The 13254-nt window shown below is 37.0% G+C and overlaps 1 protein-coding gene and 1 long non-coding RNA gene across 4 annotated transcripts in view; one reads left to right on the plus strand and one right to left on the minus strand.

The window, feature by feature from the left end:
* Reln (reelin) overlaps nt 1-13254 on the minus strand; it is a 453190-nt gene that overhangs the window by 84629 nt on the left and 355307 nt on the right. For both annotated transcript variants that reach the window (XM_078040200.1, XM_078040199.1), the window contains exons 28-31: nt 12005-12237; nt 4608-4765; nt 2630-2837; nt 1358-1434 (exon numbers count right to left, since the gene is read on the minus strand). In XM_078040200.1, the coding sequence (XP_077896326.1) occupies nt 1358-1434; nt 2630-2837; nt 4608-4765; nt 12005-12237 (676 nt within the window). The remainder of the gene's footprint in view (nt 1-1357; nt 1435-2629; nt 2838-4607; nt 4766-12004; nt 12238-13254) is intronic.
* LOC144375404 (uncharacterized) lies at nt 4752-10051 on the plus strand. 2 transcript variants are annotated; one of them, XR_013435166.1, is made up of 3 exons: nt 4752-5963; nt 7092-7277; nt 9910-10051. It is a non-coding gene; the product is annotated as an uncharacterized LOC144375404 (long non-coding RNA). The 2 variants fall into 2 exon arrangements; XR_013435167.1 differs by lacking the exon at nt 9910-10051 and adding an exon at nt 7663-8430.

Genomic DNA, 13254 nt, shown 5'->3' on the forward strand with positions numbered 1-13254 from the left:
GTGTCTGGTTTAGAATGGATTCTCAATAAATATCTGTAGAAGAAATCAAAGAATGCAAATGTTCTATACCAATTTCCAGACTGCTACTTTAGTAGACAGATGATTTGGATAATCACTAGACTAAAGTACTGAGATGCTCAGAAGTCATTAAAGCCTTCAGTTACTGGAAATTTTGAGTTGATGAACAGCGCTCTTAGTGGTTCTGCTGACTAACAGGTGCTGTTTAAGTCAGTATGTTTTTCACAGTCACACCTGACATAATAACACACTTAGATAATAATCCTGTAAAACTCTCCACATGTTGTTTCTGAGGCCACCGTGTTGAGAAGGACCCATCTGAGAAATCCATGGAGTTTTAGGAACCACCTCACATTCTGGGTTCCTGAAAGAATCCCATTCTATCTGCAGAGCTTCAAGGCTTTGCATTTCTTTCAGAACTGGGTCTTTTGGGGGCAGAAGATGGTAAGCTGCCTAGTGAGGATTCAGGGTAAGGATAGAGGAAGTATAGTATGATGGTTAAGGTGTACATTGGGGAGCTGATGTGAGTGGTTTGAATCCTTGTTCATCCACTTACTAAATGCATGGTTGTGGGTAAGTTACTTGACCTCTCTGTACCTCAGTGTCTACACCTGTAAAATAGGATTAATAATGATACTAGGGACAGCAAAGGAATACCATGGAGATGATACAAATTAACACCAGTAAAAGACTCAGACACAGTGCCTTGCATGTAATAGGTGCTCAGTAAAAGTTAATGTTCTGTAGTTATATAGACGTTAAGAAAAATTAATTAATAAATTTTTAATAAAAGTTAATATCTATAGAACTGTTCCTCTCACATAAGGATTCCTATAGAATTTTGAGGAGCAGAAGTAGAGTTCAATCTGTATTCAATAAAAAGTATGTCAACATGAACCTAAATGTTATATATAAATAAAAAGAACCAATAAAAAGGAAAAAAATTATAAAAATAGAAAATTAAATAAAACAATTAAAAAATAATAATAATGCCCTATGCCAACAAGTTTTAATTCTCACACTGACTGCAAAAGTCTATGCAATTACTTCCTTTTCGCTCCTCCAAGTGGAGACTTATAATGAAATTGAGCTCTCTAAAACAAATGACCTTTGACCCTACCTGCACTCAGAGCAGTCATGGTATTTTTCAGGCCTAAGGATCTGTATAAAACATTTGAACTATGACTCTGTGTTGTCACCCTTTCCATTAAGGATAAAAGAAGGCAAGACATGATTCAGTGTAATGTATCAGTTTGTATAATCCAGACCAAATTTTGGGTAGAAAAGGGGCTAATTTGCCTATAGAAACTGTCATTTATATGGAAATATACCCACTTACCTTCATTTCTAGCCCTTGGTTTGATGCAGGTAATACCTGAAGTTTTGCTTCCAATTTGTATATAAAACTGAACAAGCCTGGAGAAGGAGAAGGAAAAAAAAAACCACCCCTCAGTTTACTTACAAATAGGTGAATTCTTAGAAGAGCTTTAACCTTTTATATTTTGACATAGAAAGAAAAAACTCTGTAATTCTTAAGTATTACTTTTAAGCCTAAGGGATATATGACAGGCAAAAATATGTACATATCTTAATAAGTTAACTCTAATTATTTGGATGAAGTTAATTAATATGGCCATTTATCTTATTTTGTATAATGATCTAACAAAAGAAATAAAACAATTTAATCCCTTGTCATTGTGATGGTCTGATATACTCTAATGGGAAATTTCTTAAATCTAGACAAGACCATTTCTGGACATTCAAATGAGAGAGAGAGAAAAAAAAATATCTAATACTAAGAAGTTGAACACTATATTTGTTTAGGGCCAGATAATTATCTATTATTGATTTAGATTCAGTTGGCTAAATTTTTCACAACTGAGTCTCACTCAGTGTTATGTAATTTTGACTCTGTCCATGGCAATCAGAGGAGACTGTTTGACATAAGTACAGCTTTGAGAAAAGAATGTGGAAGGACATGTAAAGAGATTGAAGTCAGCAAACCACATAAAAGGGAAACCCAGGTTTAAGTGTCATTTTCTACCTGTTCTCTAATAATTTAATGGATGGAAAAGAGCAGAATTTTATTTTAGGTGTGCTACTATTACTTCTTTTGACCTTAAAAACCAAACAGTTCTTTATACTACCAGTAGGTGTCAGTGTAAGTATTTTAAATTTCTGGGGTAGTTTTCAATAAGTGATGATTAATAAATTTAGATAAATGAGGATCATTTTCAGACATGGAGTTTAAAGTTGAAAAAAATCTTTGTTTCAACAGCACATACAAGTATAATATCAAGGACCTTTATTTTAATAATTACAAATAACTTTAGAAACCAAGTTAAATATATACTAGGTGTATAAGCTTCGGTGATTCCTGTATGCTGATTGATAAATTATGGTATAACTTTTGTAGTACACATCTATTTAATTATTGAGCTAAGGCTATGCTTCAATTTTACATAGTATAATCTGTATATAGAACCATTAATCTGTACATAGAAATTGATATAAAATATCAATTCTCCATAGTAAAACAGAATGTTCTAGGTTGGCCACATGGTGTGGTCCATACTATGTTCATGGAGAAGTATACCAACTAATAACTTACCTGATATTTCTAGTGTCCAGAGGGATAGTTCTTGCCTCCCTTTTCCCAGGGCCATTAAAGTAAAGAGACTTGCCATCATTAAGGGTTCCGCAGCCAGTTCCAACCTGGCCACCAGTTATCTTGTACCACAGAGGGCTGAGCTTCCCCTCAAACCTATCAAACATCTCGCTGTAATTAGGGATATTTGACACACAGGTTCCTTGTGCAGCTTTAGAGAAAAAAAAACATAGGAGCTTTGTTGGAATCACTAAGCATTAAAAGGTATATTCAATACATGGACAAAGAAAGAATTTCCACAGGTATTAGGAGAAAGAAGCTACATAGAAATTTGTATCTTACAATGATCTGCCTGAAAGACAACCTATCATCACTACTATCATCAAAAATTCTACTCTGAACCAGAGATATGATAACTTATGATATAATGGTGTATTAAGAATTGTAATGCAAAAATAAATAAATTTTAAAAAAATCTCTTCTGGGGTTGGGGTTGTAGCTCAGTGGTAGGGCACTTGCCTACCACGCATGGGGCATTGGGTCTGATCCTCAGCACCACATAAAACTAACTAAATAAAATAAAGGTATCGTGTCCATCTATAACTACAAAATAAAAATAAATGCTATTCTGCTTCTGTATTTTTACATTTTTTTTTAATAATGATAGACTTTGGGAATGATGCATCTCCACAGTTCTTGCTAACCAGAGAATCTGTGTAAACTGAGAAGTAGATTTTGTCCATAGTTAAGTTTATTCATTTGTTGTCCTTTTATTAGAGGATCAACAAGGGAAGTTAGTCCTGGATTAAATAAAAAAAAATACCACCCTCTGAAACTATAAATGACAGCACTCTCCACAGAAGGCCTGCAACAGCGAGTCTGCCTTTGGTTATGTGCCAGAGGCGGCCAGAGCACAACAAGCTGGGAAGGAGCCTTTGAAGTTGCTCCCAGGAAAAATTCAGAAATGATTTTGAAGCTTATAATGTTTTCTTCAGTTTTACTCTTTAATCTCAGTTCCCTTTTCATTTTTGCTTATAGTAACATTCAAAGGTGACTGTGGTTAGAAAATACTTCTTTTGCAATGCTTTCTTTGGGAAGTCTTCCATTTATTATTTTATAAGTTGTATTTTTGCTTTAAATGCACACAATTATACTTCTTTTTTAAAATTTATTTTTTAGTTGTAGTTGGACACAATATCTTTATTTTTATGTGGTGCTGAGGATTGAACCCAGGTCCTCGCACGTGCTAGGTGAGCGCTCTACTGCTGAGCCCCAGCCCCTACAATTATATTTCTTTTTAAACAAAAGCAATGTAAAGGGTGCAGGGAGACCCTGCAGCCAAGTGGTTAAGAGCCTATGTTTAGGTTTTGGAGAATGACTGCCAGAGTTTGAAGCCCAACTCTAGCAACTCCTAGCTGTGTGACCTGAAGACATGTATAAAGTCTCTCTGTACCTCAGTTTCCTCAAACGTAAGTAGATTTTATAGTACTACGGCACAGAGGTTGTGTTAGAATTAAATGAGGTGAAATAAAAAGCACTTACTTCAGTGCTTAGGATGAAGAAGGGTCCCGAGCAATATTCATTATGGTTGCTATTAATAATAAATCTCTAGGGAGTTAAATTTGTGACATCATATTTTCTTCCTTAAGCAGCTTGAAACTACAAAATATATTTTTTATTTAAATTTTTTTTAGTTATTTGTGGACACAATACCTTTATTTCATTTTATTTTATTTTTATGTGGTACTGAGGATTGAACCCAGTGCCTCACACTTGCAGGGCAAGTGCTCTACCATTGAGCTACAACCCCAGCCTTATAAAATATCTTTACCTCATGTTCCTAAATGGCAAAATCTTACAATTCTTAGACTTAAAGAAGAATAAACTCAGTGTGTACTTCTTTGAAAGAATCACATGAAATTATTGACTAGAGACGAACATTATACAAGCAAACCATTAAACTTGTGGTATTTGGCCTTACCAGTGTACCCCAGGTCACAGAAACACACGCCTGAGATGCAGTCCCCGTGGCCACTGCAGTAACTGGGACAAGGCTCAGATATGTACACTCCATCTAAGCCAAACGGAGGCACGTTCTTCTGTGAGCTGCTCTCCTGGATCCACCGAAATCGGGTTTTGCTGTTGGGAGAAAAAAAAACCCACATCTGTTTCCTCACACACAGCCTTGGGATATAGACAGTTCAGGAAAACTCAAGAGAGATTTAATATTTATTTTGATGTCATGCATGTTCTACCCCATGTGTAACCTTCATAAATTGTCTCTTCGAGATCTTTCTCACAATTTCTTGATTTTTTTCCCCCAGCATAAATGTTTCAATACCAAGAGGATATCAGGTACAGAAGCCTTATTATTATTTTTTTACATAATTTTTTTAAACTTTATTTTATTTATTTGTTCATTTTTATGTGGTGCTGAGGGATCGATCAAACCCAGGGCCTTGCATGTGCGAGGCAAGCACTCTACTGCTGAGCCATAAACCCCAGCCCCTACATAAAATTTTTGATGGCCAGAAACATCATAGGTTTTTACCTTCATAATTTTCCATCCTAGATTCTTTAAGTAATCAATAAAAACCAGAGTGAATCCTTTCTTTTCTTTTACTTAATATTTCACCCTTCCATCACCCTACTTTTATGGATATTATGGATTTGGTATTTTTCAGAAAAGGTTATTTGGGAGTTTTTGAAACTTCAAATACAATGTTCTTCTTTTGTTGGGACATAGAAGGGGACTCTGGCCATTGACCATTGAAATGATTCAGGTAGAGAAGAGTTAAGTTTATAATGACAGCTCTCCAACCATCTCTGACTTCCTTCTTTTTACTCCTCATGTTTATTTCATGAACTCTTATCAACCAGCTGGGCTGCCAATCAACACTGGTACTAGTGTTCCAAGACTTCAAAATCCTACAAACCAGGAGGCTAGGAAGCTGCTCAGTCTTTTTTTCCCTTCAGTACAGTAGTTCTGGCCAGAACCAGGGAAGCAACCCTGTTTACAGATCCTAAAGCTCCTACCAATTCAAGAAACAGAGAACACTCTGAGGTATTTTGAGAAGGTAAAAGATCTTAGGAGTACAGTATTACAGAATCCATATTAACAAAACAAAACTGAACAAGCTCTGTCTTTAGTGGACTAATCATTTGATTAAGTAGGTTAGTCCAGGACATGATGAATCATAATTGGGAGTTCTTGATGGAAGACTTTTTCAGAGTGAAGAAAAACAGATGGTTTCTCTTTTACTTCTTCTAATCTTTGCTACTTGGCCTTTAGTTGGATGGTGCAAATCAAATCAACAAAACTTCCACTAGCCACAAGGTAAGCAAGTTTTGCTTCATTTCCATCTCTTTAAGTTGCCCCTGGTTCCTGATGCCTGCTGCTACTTTGTTTTTTTCTCAGTGGTGAGACACTGGGATTGAACACAAGTAATTCAGCAACCTTAGACTTGCTAGCATAAGAATGGGTAAAGAACTCATTAAAGGGTTGGGGTTGTAGCTTGGTGGTAGAGTGCTCACCTAGCATGTGTGAGGCACTGCGTTTGATTCTCAGCACCACATATAAAATAAAATAAAGGCTCATCAAGAGCTAAAAAAAAATTAAAAATACTCATTAAAAACTAGTCAGAGACAGACCATCTGAAGAAGCAAGGAAGTAAGTAGGCCAAAGCTAAGCTAATAAGAATGTCTAGATTCCATATTTTAAATTAGAGGAGATACAGTCTTGCAATTATTAATATTTAAATTTTTTTTATTTGTAGATGGACATAACTTTATTTATTTATTTGTTTATATATGGTGCTGAGGATGGAACCCAGTGCCTTACATGTGCTAGGCAAGTGCTCTACCACTGAGCCACACCCCAGCCTGAAATTATTAATATTATTAATGTTATTTGGGTGCATGTACCTTTCTGGATTTTTCAAGGAGACACAGTGGAATATAGAACCATGATCTCCTGCTAAACAGCATTAACTTATTTTGGAGAGCCACACAAAGAAACAAAGGAGTCTTCCTTGTAGTTAATTGCCTATCTCTGATCATTATATTCATTCAACATTCTTCATTAAACCAACATTTATCGAGTGCCTGCCACATGCCAGGCCTTGTGCTGGGGTTGAGTATACCAAGGGAAGCAACATCCAGACTTGCTTCCTGTCTGTGAGTGGCCCACAGTCGAGGGAGAAGACACACTTATCAAGCACTTGAACAAAGATATGAACATCTATAACACAGATAACCACTGCTAAGAAGAACAGAGTTAGGAGAGCATGCAGGAGAGATCTTTGACTTGATAGTCCAGAAGTGGGTTGGAAGTGATCTGGAGGAAGTAATGACTCAGAGAAAGAGTTTAACTTATGTAATTATGTAAATATGCAAGTAAACCATAGTGTGGTTTGAATTATTGAAATCACCCAACAAAACTTTCCCTTTGTTTTTCCTGTTTCAGATAAGCAAGAAGGGTCTATATTTTTGTCCCATTCTCTGGTTTTCACCTTTGTCTGGAGGATGCCTGCATGAACAGGAGAACTGGTTTCACCCTTCCACCACCACACAGCTCAGAGATGTCACCTCTACATCTCCAAACTAGGAAGGTTCCTGCGTACCTGATGTTCTGTGCAGAGATGCACATGGGGTGGGTAGTGAAGACATTCTTTTTAAAAAAATTTTTTATTTTAATTTTTTAGTTGTCAATAGACCTTTATTTTTTTAATTTATATGTGGTGCTGAGGATTGAACCTAGTGCCTCACACATGTGAGGCAAATGAGCTACCGCTGAGCCCCAGCCCCAGCCCTGAGACTTTCTTTAGAATACTAAGCAATGGTGTCAAGATGCATCCATGGACTATGTGTGGTCCAAACTGGCATCACAGCCAATGAATAGGAAAATCTGGTATCAGAGAACTTCCAGTGGCAATCCTACTGGTTAAGACCACACAATTCCATGTGAATTTCTTTTTTTTTAATGTTTAAAATAATTCCATGTGAATTTCTATTCAGTTCTGCCATGTTCTACACAGCACTAGAGACGGGGTGACCTCCTGTAGCCACTCAGCCTCTCAGAGATGGGTATAACCTGCCAAGATGCCAATCACCCTGTTGACTGCAAGACATCATGAAGCAAGACTCCACCCCTGAAACCTTATCCTTGCCTTTGATATACCCCCTTAAATAAAACTACCAGAGCCATTTTAGTTGTTCAGCTCCAGGGCTTGTATGGGCTGGATCTAACAGGCACTCCAAGCTTCTTACAACTATAATTCTGACTTTGTCTTTTTTCTTCACTAGTTATTTTAGACTTTATTTTCCCAGGTGGTTTATCCCCTCCTAATCAGGAAAAAATACCCTGGCAAGGTGCTGGCCAACTTGTGATATGCAGACACCTGTTTCAGAGCAGACTTGCAAGCATACAATCTGGATAGTGAGACCTCTGAGATCTGGGAGAGACCTATCAACACCAGTGTCCCTCCTCTGTAAGCAAGAACTAAGTGAATTAATAGAAGCACAAAAGGCTCCTTTGAGAAAATTGGCTTAGAATTATTTCTGAAAGAGCAATGTTCTAAGCATGTTGCCTCGTGGCAAAATAGCTCCAATTTTAACGCTTAGAATTCTCAGCTTTTGAACACTGCGTTTGGAGATATCTGAGTTTAACATATTGCAGAAGGAACAACAACAGCTCATTTACTTGGGGTAAAGTAGAAACATATTTAGTATTCTTTAGCAGAGGGCTCTTCATCACAAGTGCCATCAACCAGCAAACTGGATAGTATCCAAATTAAGCAGGAAGAAGCTGGATTCTAATGGAGAAGATTTATTCTTCTAAAAACTGAAGTCCAACAAAATACTGATATATTGGGAGCCTCAAATTATTGGCTCATTTTGTGATGCTAAAGATGATCTTTTCTTTCTTTCTTCTCACATGTAGCTTTACCAATTGGGTTATTCCACCCAACATCAAACCAACTGTAGTTACAGCTTCAGCTCCATATTACTGGGCTTAGAGAAATCAAGCCAGATTTGTGTTCCTTGGCTCCTGTTTGTAATTATCTGCTGTTACAGTGATGTCTCCCAGCACCCTGATGTTATTGTTGTAGCAAAGATGTACCACTTGATGTTCCTTAGTTACACCTCTCTTGGGAAGAGCTGTGGTTAGGCCATGGTTTCAGAAATCATGAGGAGAGGAAGGCAAAGGCGGCACTGTTATGGGCACAGCTTGTGATGGGAAAGAAGCAGGATGAGATCCCTATTTAGCAGAAAACACAGACAGGTTTTTATGGAAAAGGAAAGGTGGTTCAGAGGATGAAGCCCAGAAGGTAGAAGCAACTGCTGAGAAGAACAATGAATTAGAGATTTGCCTTAATGAAAGAAACTCTCCTATCCTGGGCCTGGCTCTGAGAGGAGAGAGTCCTACTCACAAACCTCTTGTTGGCTTTCTGAATTCCTATGGCCCAGTGTCTGTTGTGTGCCTCAGATTCCCCACTCCCCCCCGCCTCCGCTTTTTAGTGTTTTTCTTTGTTTGTTTGTTTTTATTTTTTTGAACAGTTATCCTGTCATTATCTCACCCTTTTATATTGGGGATGGGTAGGGTGGATAACTTGACTTTACAGGTTGGTATAGATCAAAATATTTGGGAGTGAGTACATGAAACTGTGATGGGCTAAGACCTTGGGGGGTCTTGGAGGATAGTGAATGTGTTTTGCATGTGGGAGAGATTTGAGTGACCAGAGGTAGGACAGATGATGTTAGATTGTAACCATAGTGATCTCTCCCAATTAATCATACCTCCTTTTGTACATGTTTCTCTGTAATGTGACTTTTATGTACTTCCTATCAAAAAAGGGGAGTCCATTTCCCAACCTTTTGCATATTGACTGGTTTTGTAAATTTCTTTGACTGGAAAGATATGGCAAATTAGATGATTCCTTGGGACTCAGGAACCACCTAACTGAAAAATACTGGGAAGAAGACCACAAAGGAAGGACAGTTCAGCTGTTCCTAGACACTGACTCATCAACTGAATGCAGCTACATGAAGGAGGCCAGGAGAGAGACAAGTAGACCTGTCCAGGCAACCCCACAAACCAACAGAGATAATAAATCATTGCTTTTTTAAGTTACTTAGCTTTGTAGAGGTGTGTTGCCTGACAATAAATAACAGCACAATATTATCCTAGGCTCAGCTAAGGAATATAGACAGAGTAAGGCTGAATTCTGAAAATAATAATGTATCTCTGCATCCTTGACTCTCTTTTTCCTTTCACTGGTTAGGAGATGACAAAATCTGGAATGGCTGCCTCGGTTCCAAAGATGGAAGTCATATGCTCAGGACGTCAGAGTCAACCTGTCAACTCTGAACTGCTCATCTTTGGACCATGATATAAGAAAGAATGAACTACTTTGTTTAAATCTTGCTAAGCATCTGTGTTTGTGAGTTTCTGTGTTACAGTCGCTGGCTAGATCTGTATTTTAACTAAAGCAGACTGCCAAATTCTTAATTTCATTAAAAGAGATAGACTCATCAACCCTGCTACCTGAACATCAAATACATAAAGCATTTCAGTCTCACTTTGATAAACTACAAAGAACACTGACATATGAAGACAAAAGTTACTTATAAGTTGACTTGGATCCACTGATTGAAATAGCTTAATGGCTATGTCTTGAAATAGATGGTGTTTAAAGATTATGTTTCAAGGTTTATCAGACTAACACAGAAACTTTTACATCTTTGACCAAATCAGTGTCTTTCTTTCAGGAAGTGTTCCTACATGAACAATGAAGGTGTCATTTTTTAAGGTATGCATGCCTAAGTAATGATGGAGGCAGAGACTACAGCCAGCTTCTCTAGCTGAATGATGCATAACAAATTTTCTGATCAATTAGGTGAAAGATTTCACAGACAGAATAGTCTCTAAAAATTTTATGAATAAGCCACTTTTATAAATTGCTAAGCATCTGCTATTATATCAGTCAGGGTGAAATGGTTACTGTGGTAACCAACAACTCCCAATCTTGTAGTTTAAACCAACAAAAGTTGATTTCTTGCATGTCCAGTGTAAGTTGGCAAGGAAGTCTGGTTCTTGTAGATACTCAGGGACCCAGAGTGATGCAGGCTTTGTTTCAGTGATGTTTCTATGAAGCAGGGACATAGAAAAATGCACATGAGCTCATAAAGTCAGGTTTCATGTCCATTCACATTTCATTAGGCCATGAAAAACTTCAAAGCTGTGGGGGAAAGTATAACCCTACCTTGTTCCAGGAAGGAAGAAAGTTGGAAATATTTCTTAATTACCCTACTGAGTATCCCAACCACATGCTACATCATCAGGAAGCAGTGCAAACAGACTTTTTATATCATCTCAGCTCTGAACCCAGCTGCCTTGACTAAGTTACAGTTAAGGTTACATTCCAGAATTCAATTAAGTGTCCACTTGGGCTGGGGCTGTAGTTCAGAGCAGAGCGCTTGCCTTGCACATGTGAGGCACTGGGTTCGATCCTCAACACCACATACAAATAAACAAATAAAATAAAGACATGCTGTCCATCTACAACTACAAAAAATAAAATAGAAAAAGAAGTGTTCACTTGAAGAATGTTTCTTTCTTTCTTTTTTTTTTTTAAATGATAGAGTTAAAGATAACCATCTTTGTGTAACCTATGCCATCTGGTGCAAAGATGCTATGAATTAATTCTAGAATACTGAACCTGGAAAAAAGCACATTTTAAAAATTGGAATATTTCTGTTTTTCTTCTTTTTACTTAACAATGAGAACTAAATTGTGCTATATTTTTCCCCCTTTGTTCTAGCTTCCAGGAAGCCAAGAGTTCAAATTGTTGCCCTATTAATAAAACGGGTTTACTTCCAATTCCCTCATCAATTGTTTTACTCTTTCTCTCTATTGTCTTATTATTTGTTTTAATGGTCATTTAAAGGGGTCGTTTATTTTGCAAGATACCTCAACTTGTCCTCGAAAGGAGGCACTAAATCACTAAAAATCTACAAATGGCAAAAGCCTGATGTAATGATGCCTGACAGCTCTCTTTAGACTTCAACGGCTTTTGTTCACTGCTGTCTACTCAATGCCCTGAACAGTACTTGGCACAGGTAGGTGTGCAATAAATCTTTGTTGAATGAATTAATGGGAAAGTGAGCAGATCTGTCTCAATTACAAGTATGTGTGAGCATATGTGTAGCGCAATTTTGTCCTAGAGTTCTTTACCTTATAAGTCATTAATTGAAGAGAAACAGACACATTATATAAATTTTTCCAAGTTATTAAAATTCTTGAAATGTAGCTATTGAGATAAATAAATGTTCCCATGAAATGGTAGCTGTGGTACGTAATAAGAAAGATTACCTTACCTGGCTGCAAGAGTCCTTGGAATAACAATGGTGATTCTTGTCCACTCTTCAAAGTCCCCTGTATGATACATGGTGGGCTCACTCAGTTCCCTGGAGCTCCCTTCGCATCCTTTGCCTGTAGAAGCTGGGAAACAGCCTTCTTTCACCAGAAACCAAGACATTCCAGCATCATGAGAGTACTGAAGAAGAACTGGGGCAGTATTGCTGAACTGATTGGCACATCCTATGTTTAGCTGTTAAAAAGGACAGAATTACACAAGGTTTGGGTTCCAAGACATCATCCAACAAATTAGGCACCACAGCAGCCAGAGCCCTTTCTACTCAGTCTGCATGAAATCACAATGTCAAGACTGTGCAGCTCAATCCCAACCAAAGCCCTACCATAAATTCTGGGATTTGTTGGTGGATACAAGCAGCAAGTACTTTTTAGCAGAAAGCTGAACAAGCTACCTACTTTATGGGTTTCTTGGGACTATAAAAAACAAGAAAAAAGTATAATGTCTGTGTTTCTGGAGTCTCGGACAAAAGATAAAAACCAAGAAATTGCATCCTTCTCCCTCTTGGTATAAAAAGGGAAAGCAGAAGATGGAGAAGCAGGTGTTTTCCTCAGAGCAGGAAGAGAAGGCTGAATTCTCTGCTTTCCACAAAACCAAAATCTTTATTCTGTTTTTTTTTTTTTTTTTTGGCCAAGACTTACTAAGAAATCAGAATCAGCTTAGATGAAAGTGCCAAATTTTTGCTACAGCATAAATTAAGCAACATAATTAAGAAAAAGAACTATTATCATTCTGTCATTGAGTAGAGACTGTCATAGGATTCATAATAATGAAAAAAATTGTAAAAAAAATGCAACCTAAATCCTATTGCTTAGCATATTGTTTTTTTATGTTTTCCTTTCTTCTTTTTATATGAGAGTATATATTTTGGACATGTCGTTGAGATTATCACATTTCTAGAACTTTCCTCCTATTTTCTATTTAACATTACTTTATTATCTTATGCAACATAGCAATGAATATATCTTTTCCTTTTCAGTTGATTTTTTATCACCAAATAAATCCCTAGGAATGGTATTACTGAGTCAAATTTAGAAACACATTTTACATTTTCTAATTATAGATGTTCATTTAGTATCAGTTTGGTTCAAATAGATCAGTTTTACCACAGCACTGGGTATTATATCAGCTTAAGATAGTTTCTTTCTAAACTAATACATACATAAATGAATTTTAATACTGTTTTAGTTTTCA

This window comes from Ictidomys tridecemlineatus, chromosome 2 (assembly GCF_052094955.1).
Source record: "Ictidomys tridecemlineatus isolate mIctTri1 chromosome 2, mIctTri1.hap1, whole genome shotgun sequence".
Lineage (NCBI taxonomy): Eukaryota > Metazoa > Chordata > Mammalia > Rodentia > Sciuridae > Ictidomys > Ictidomys tridecemlineatus.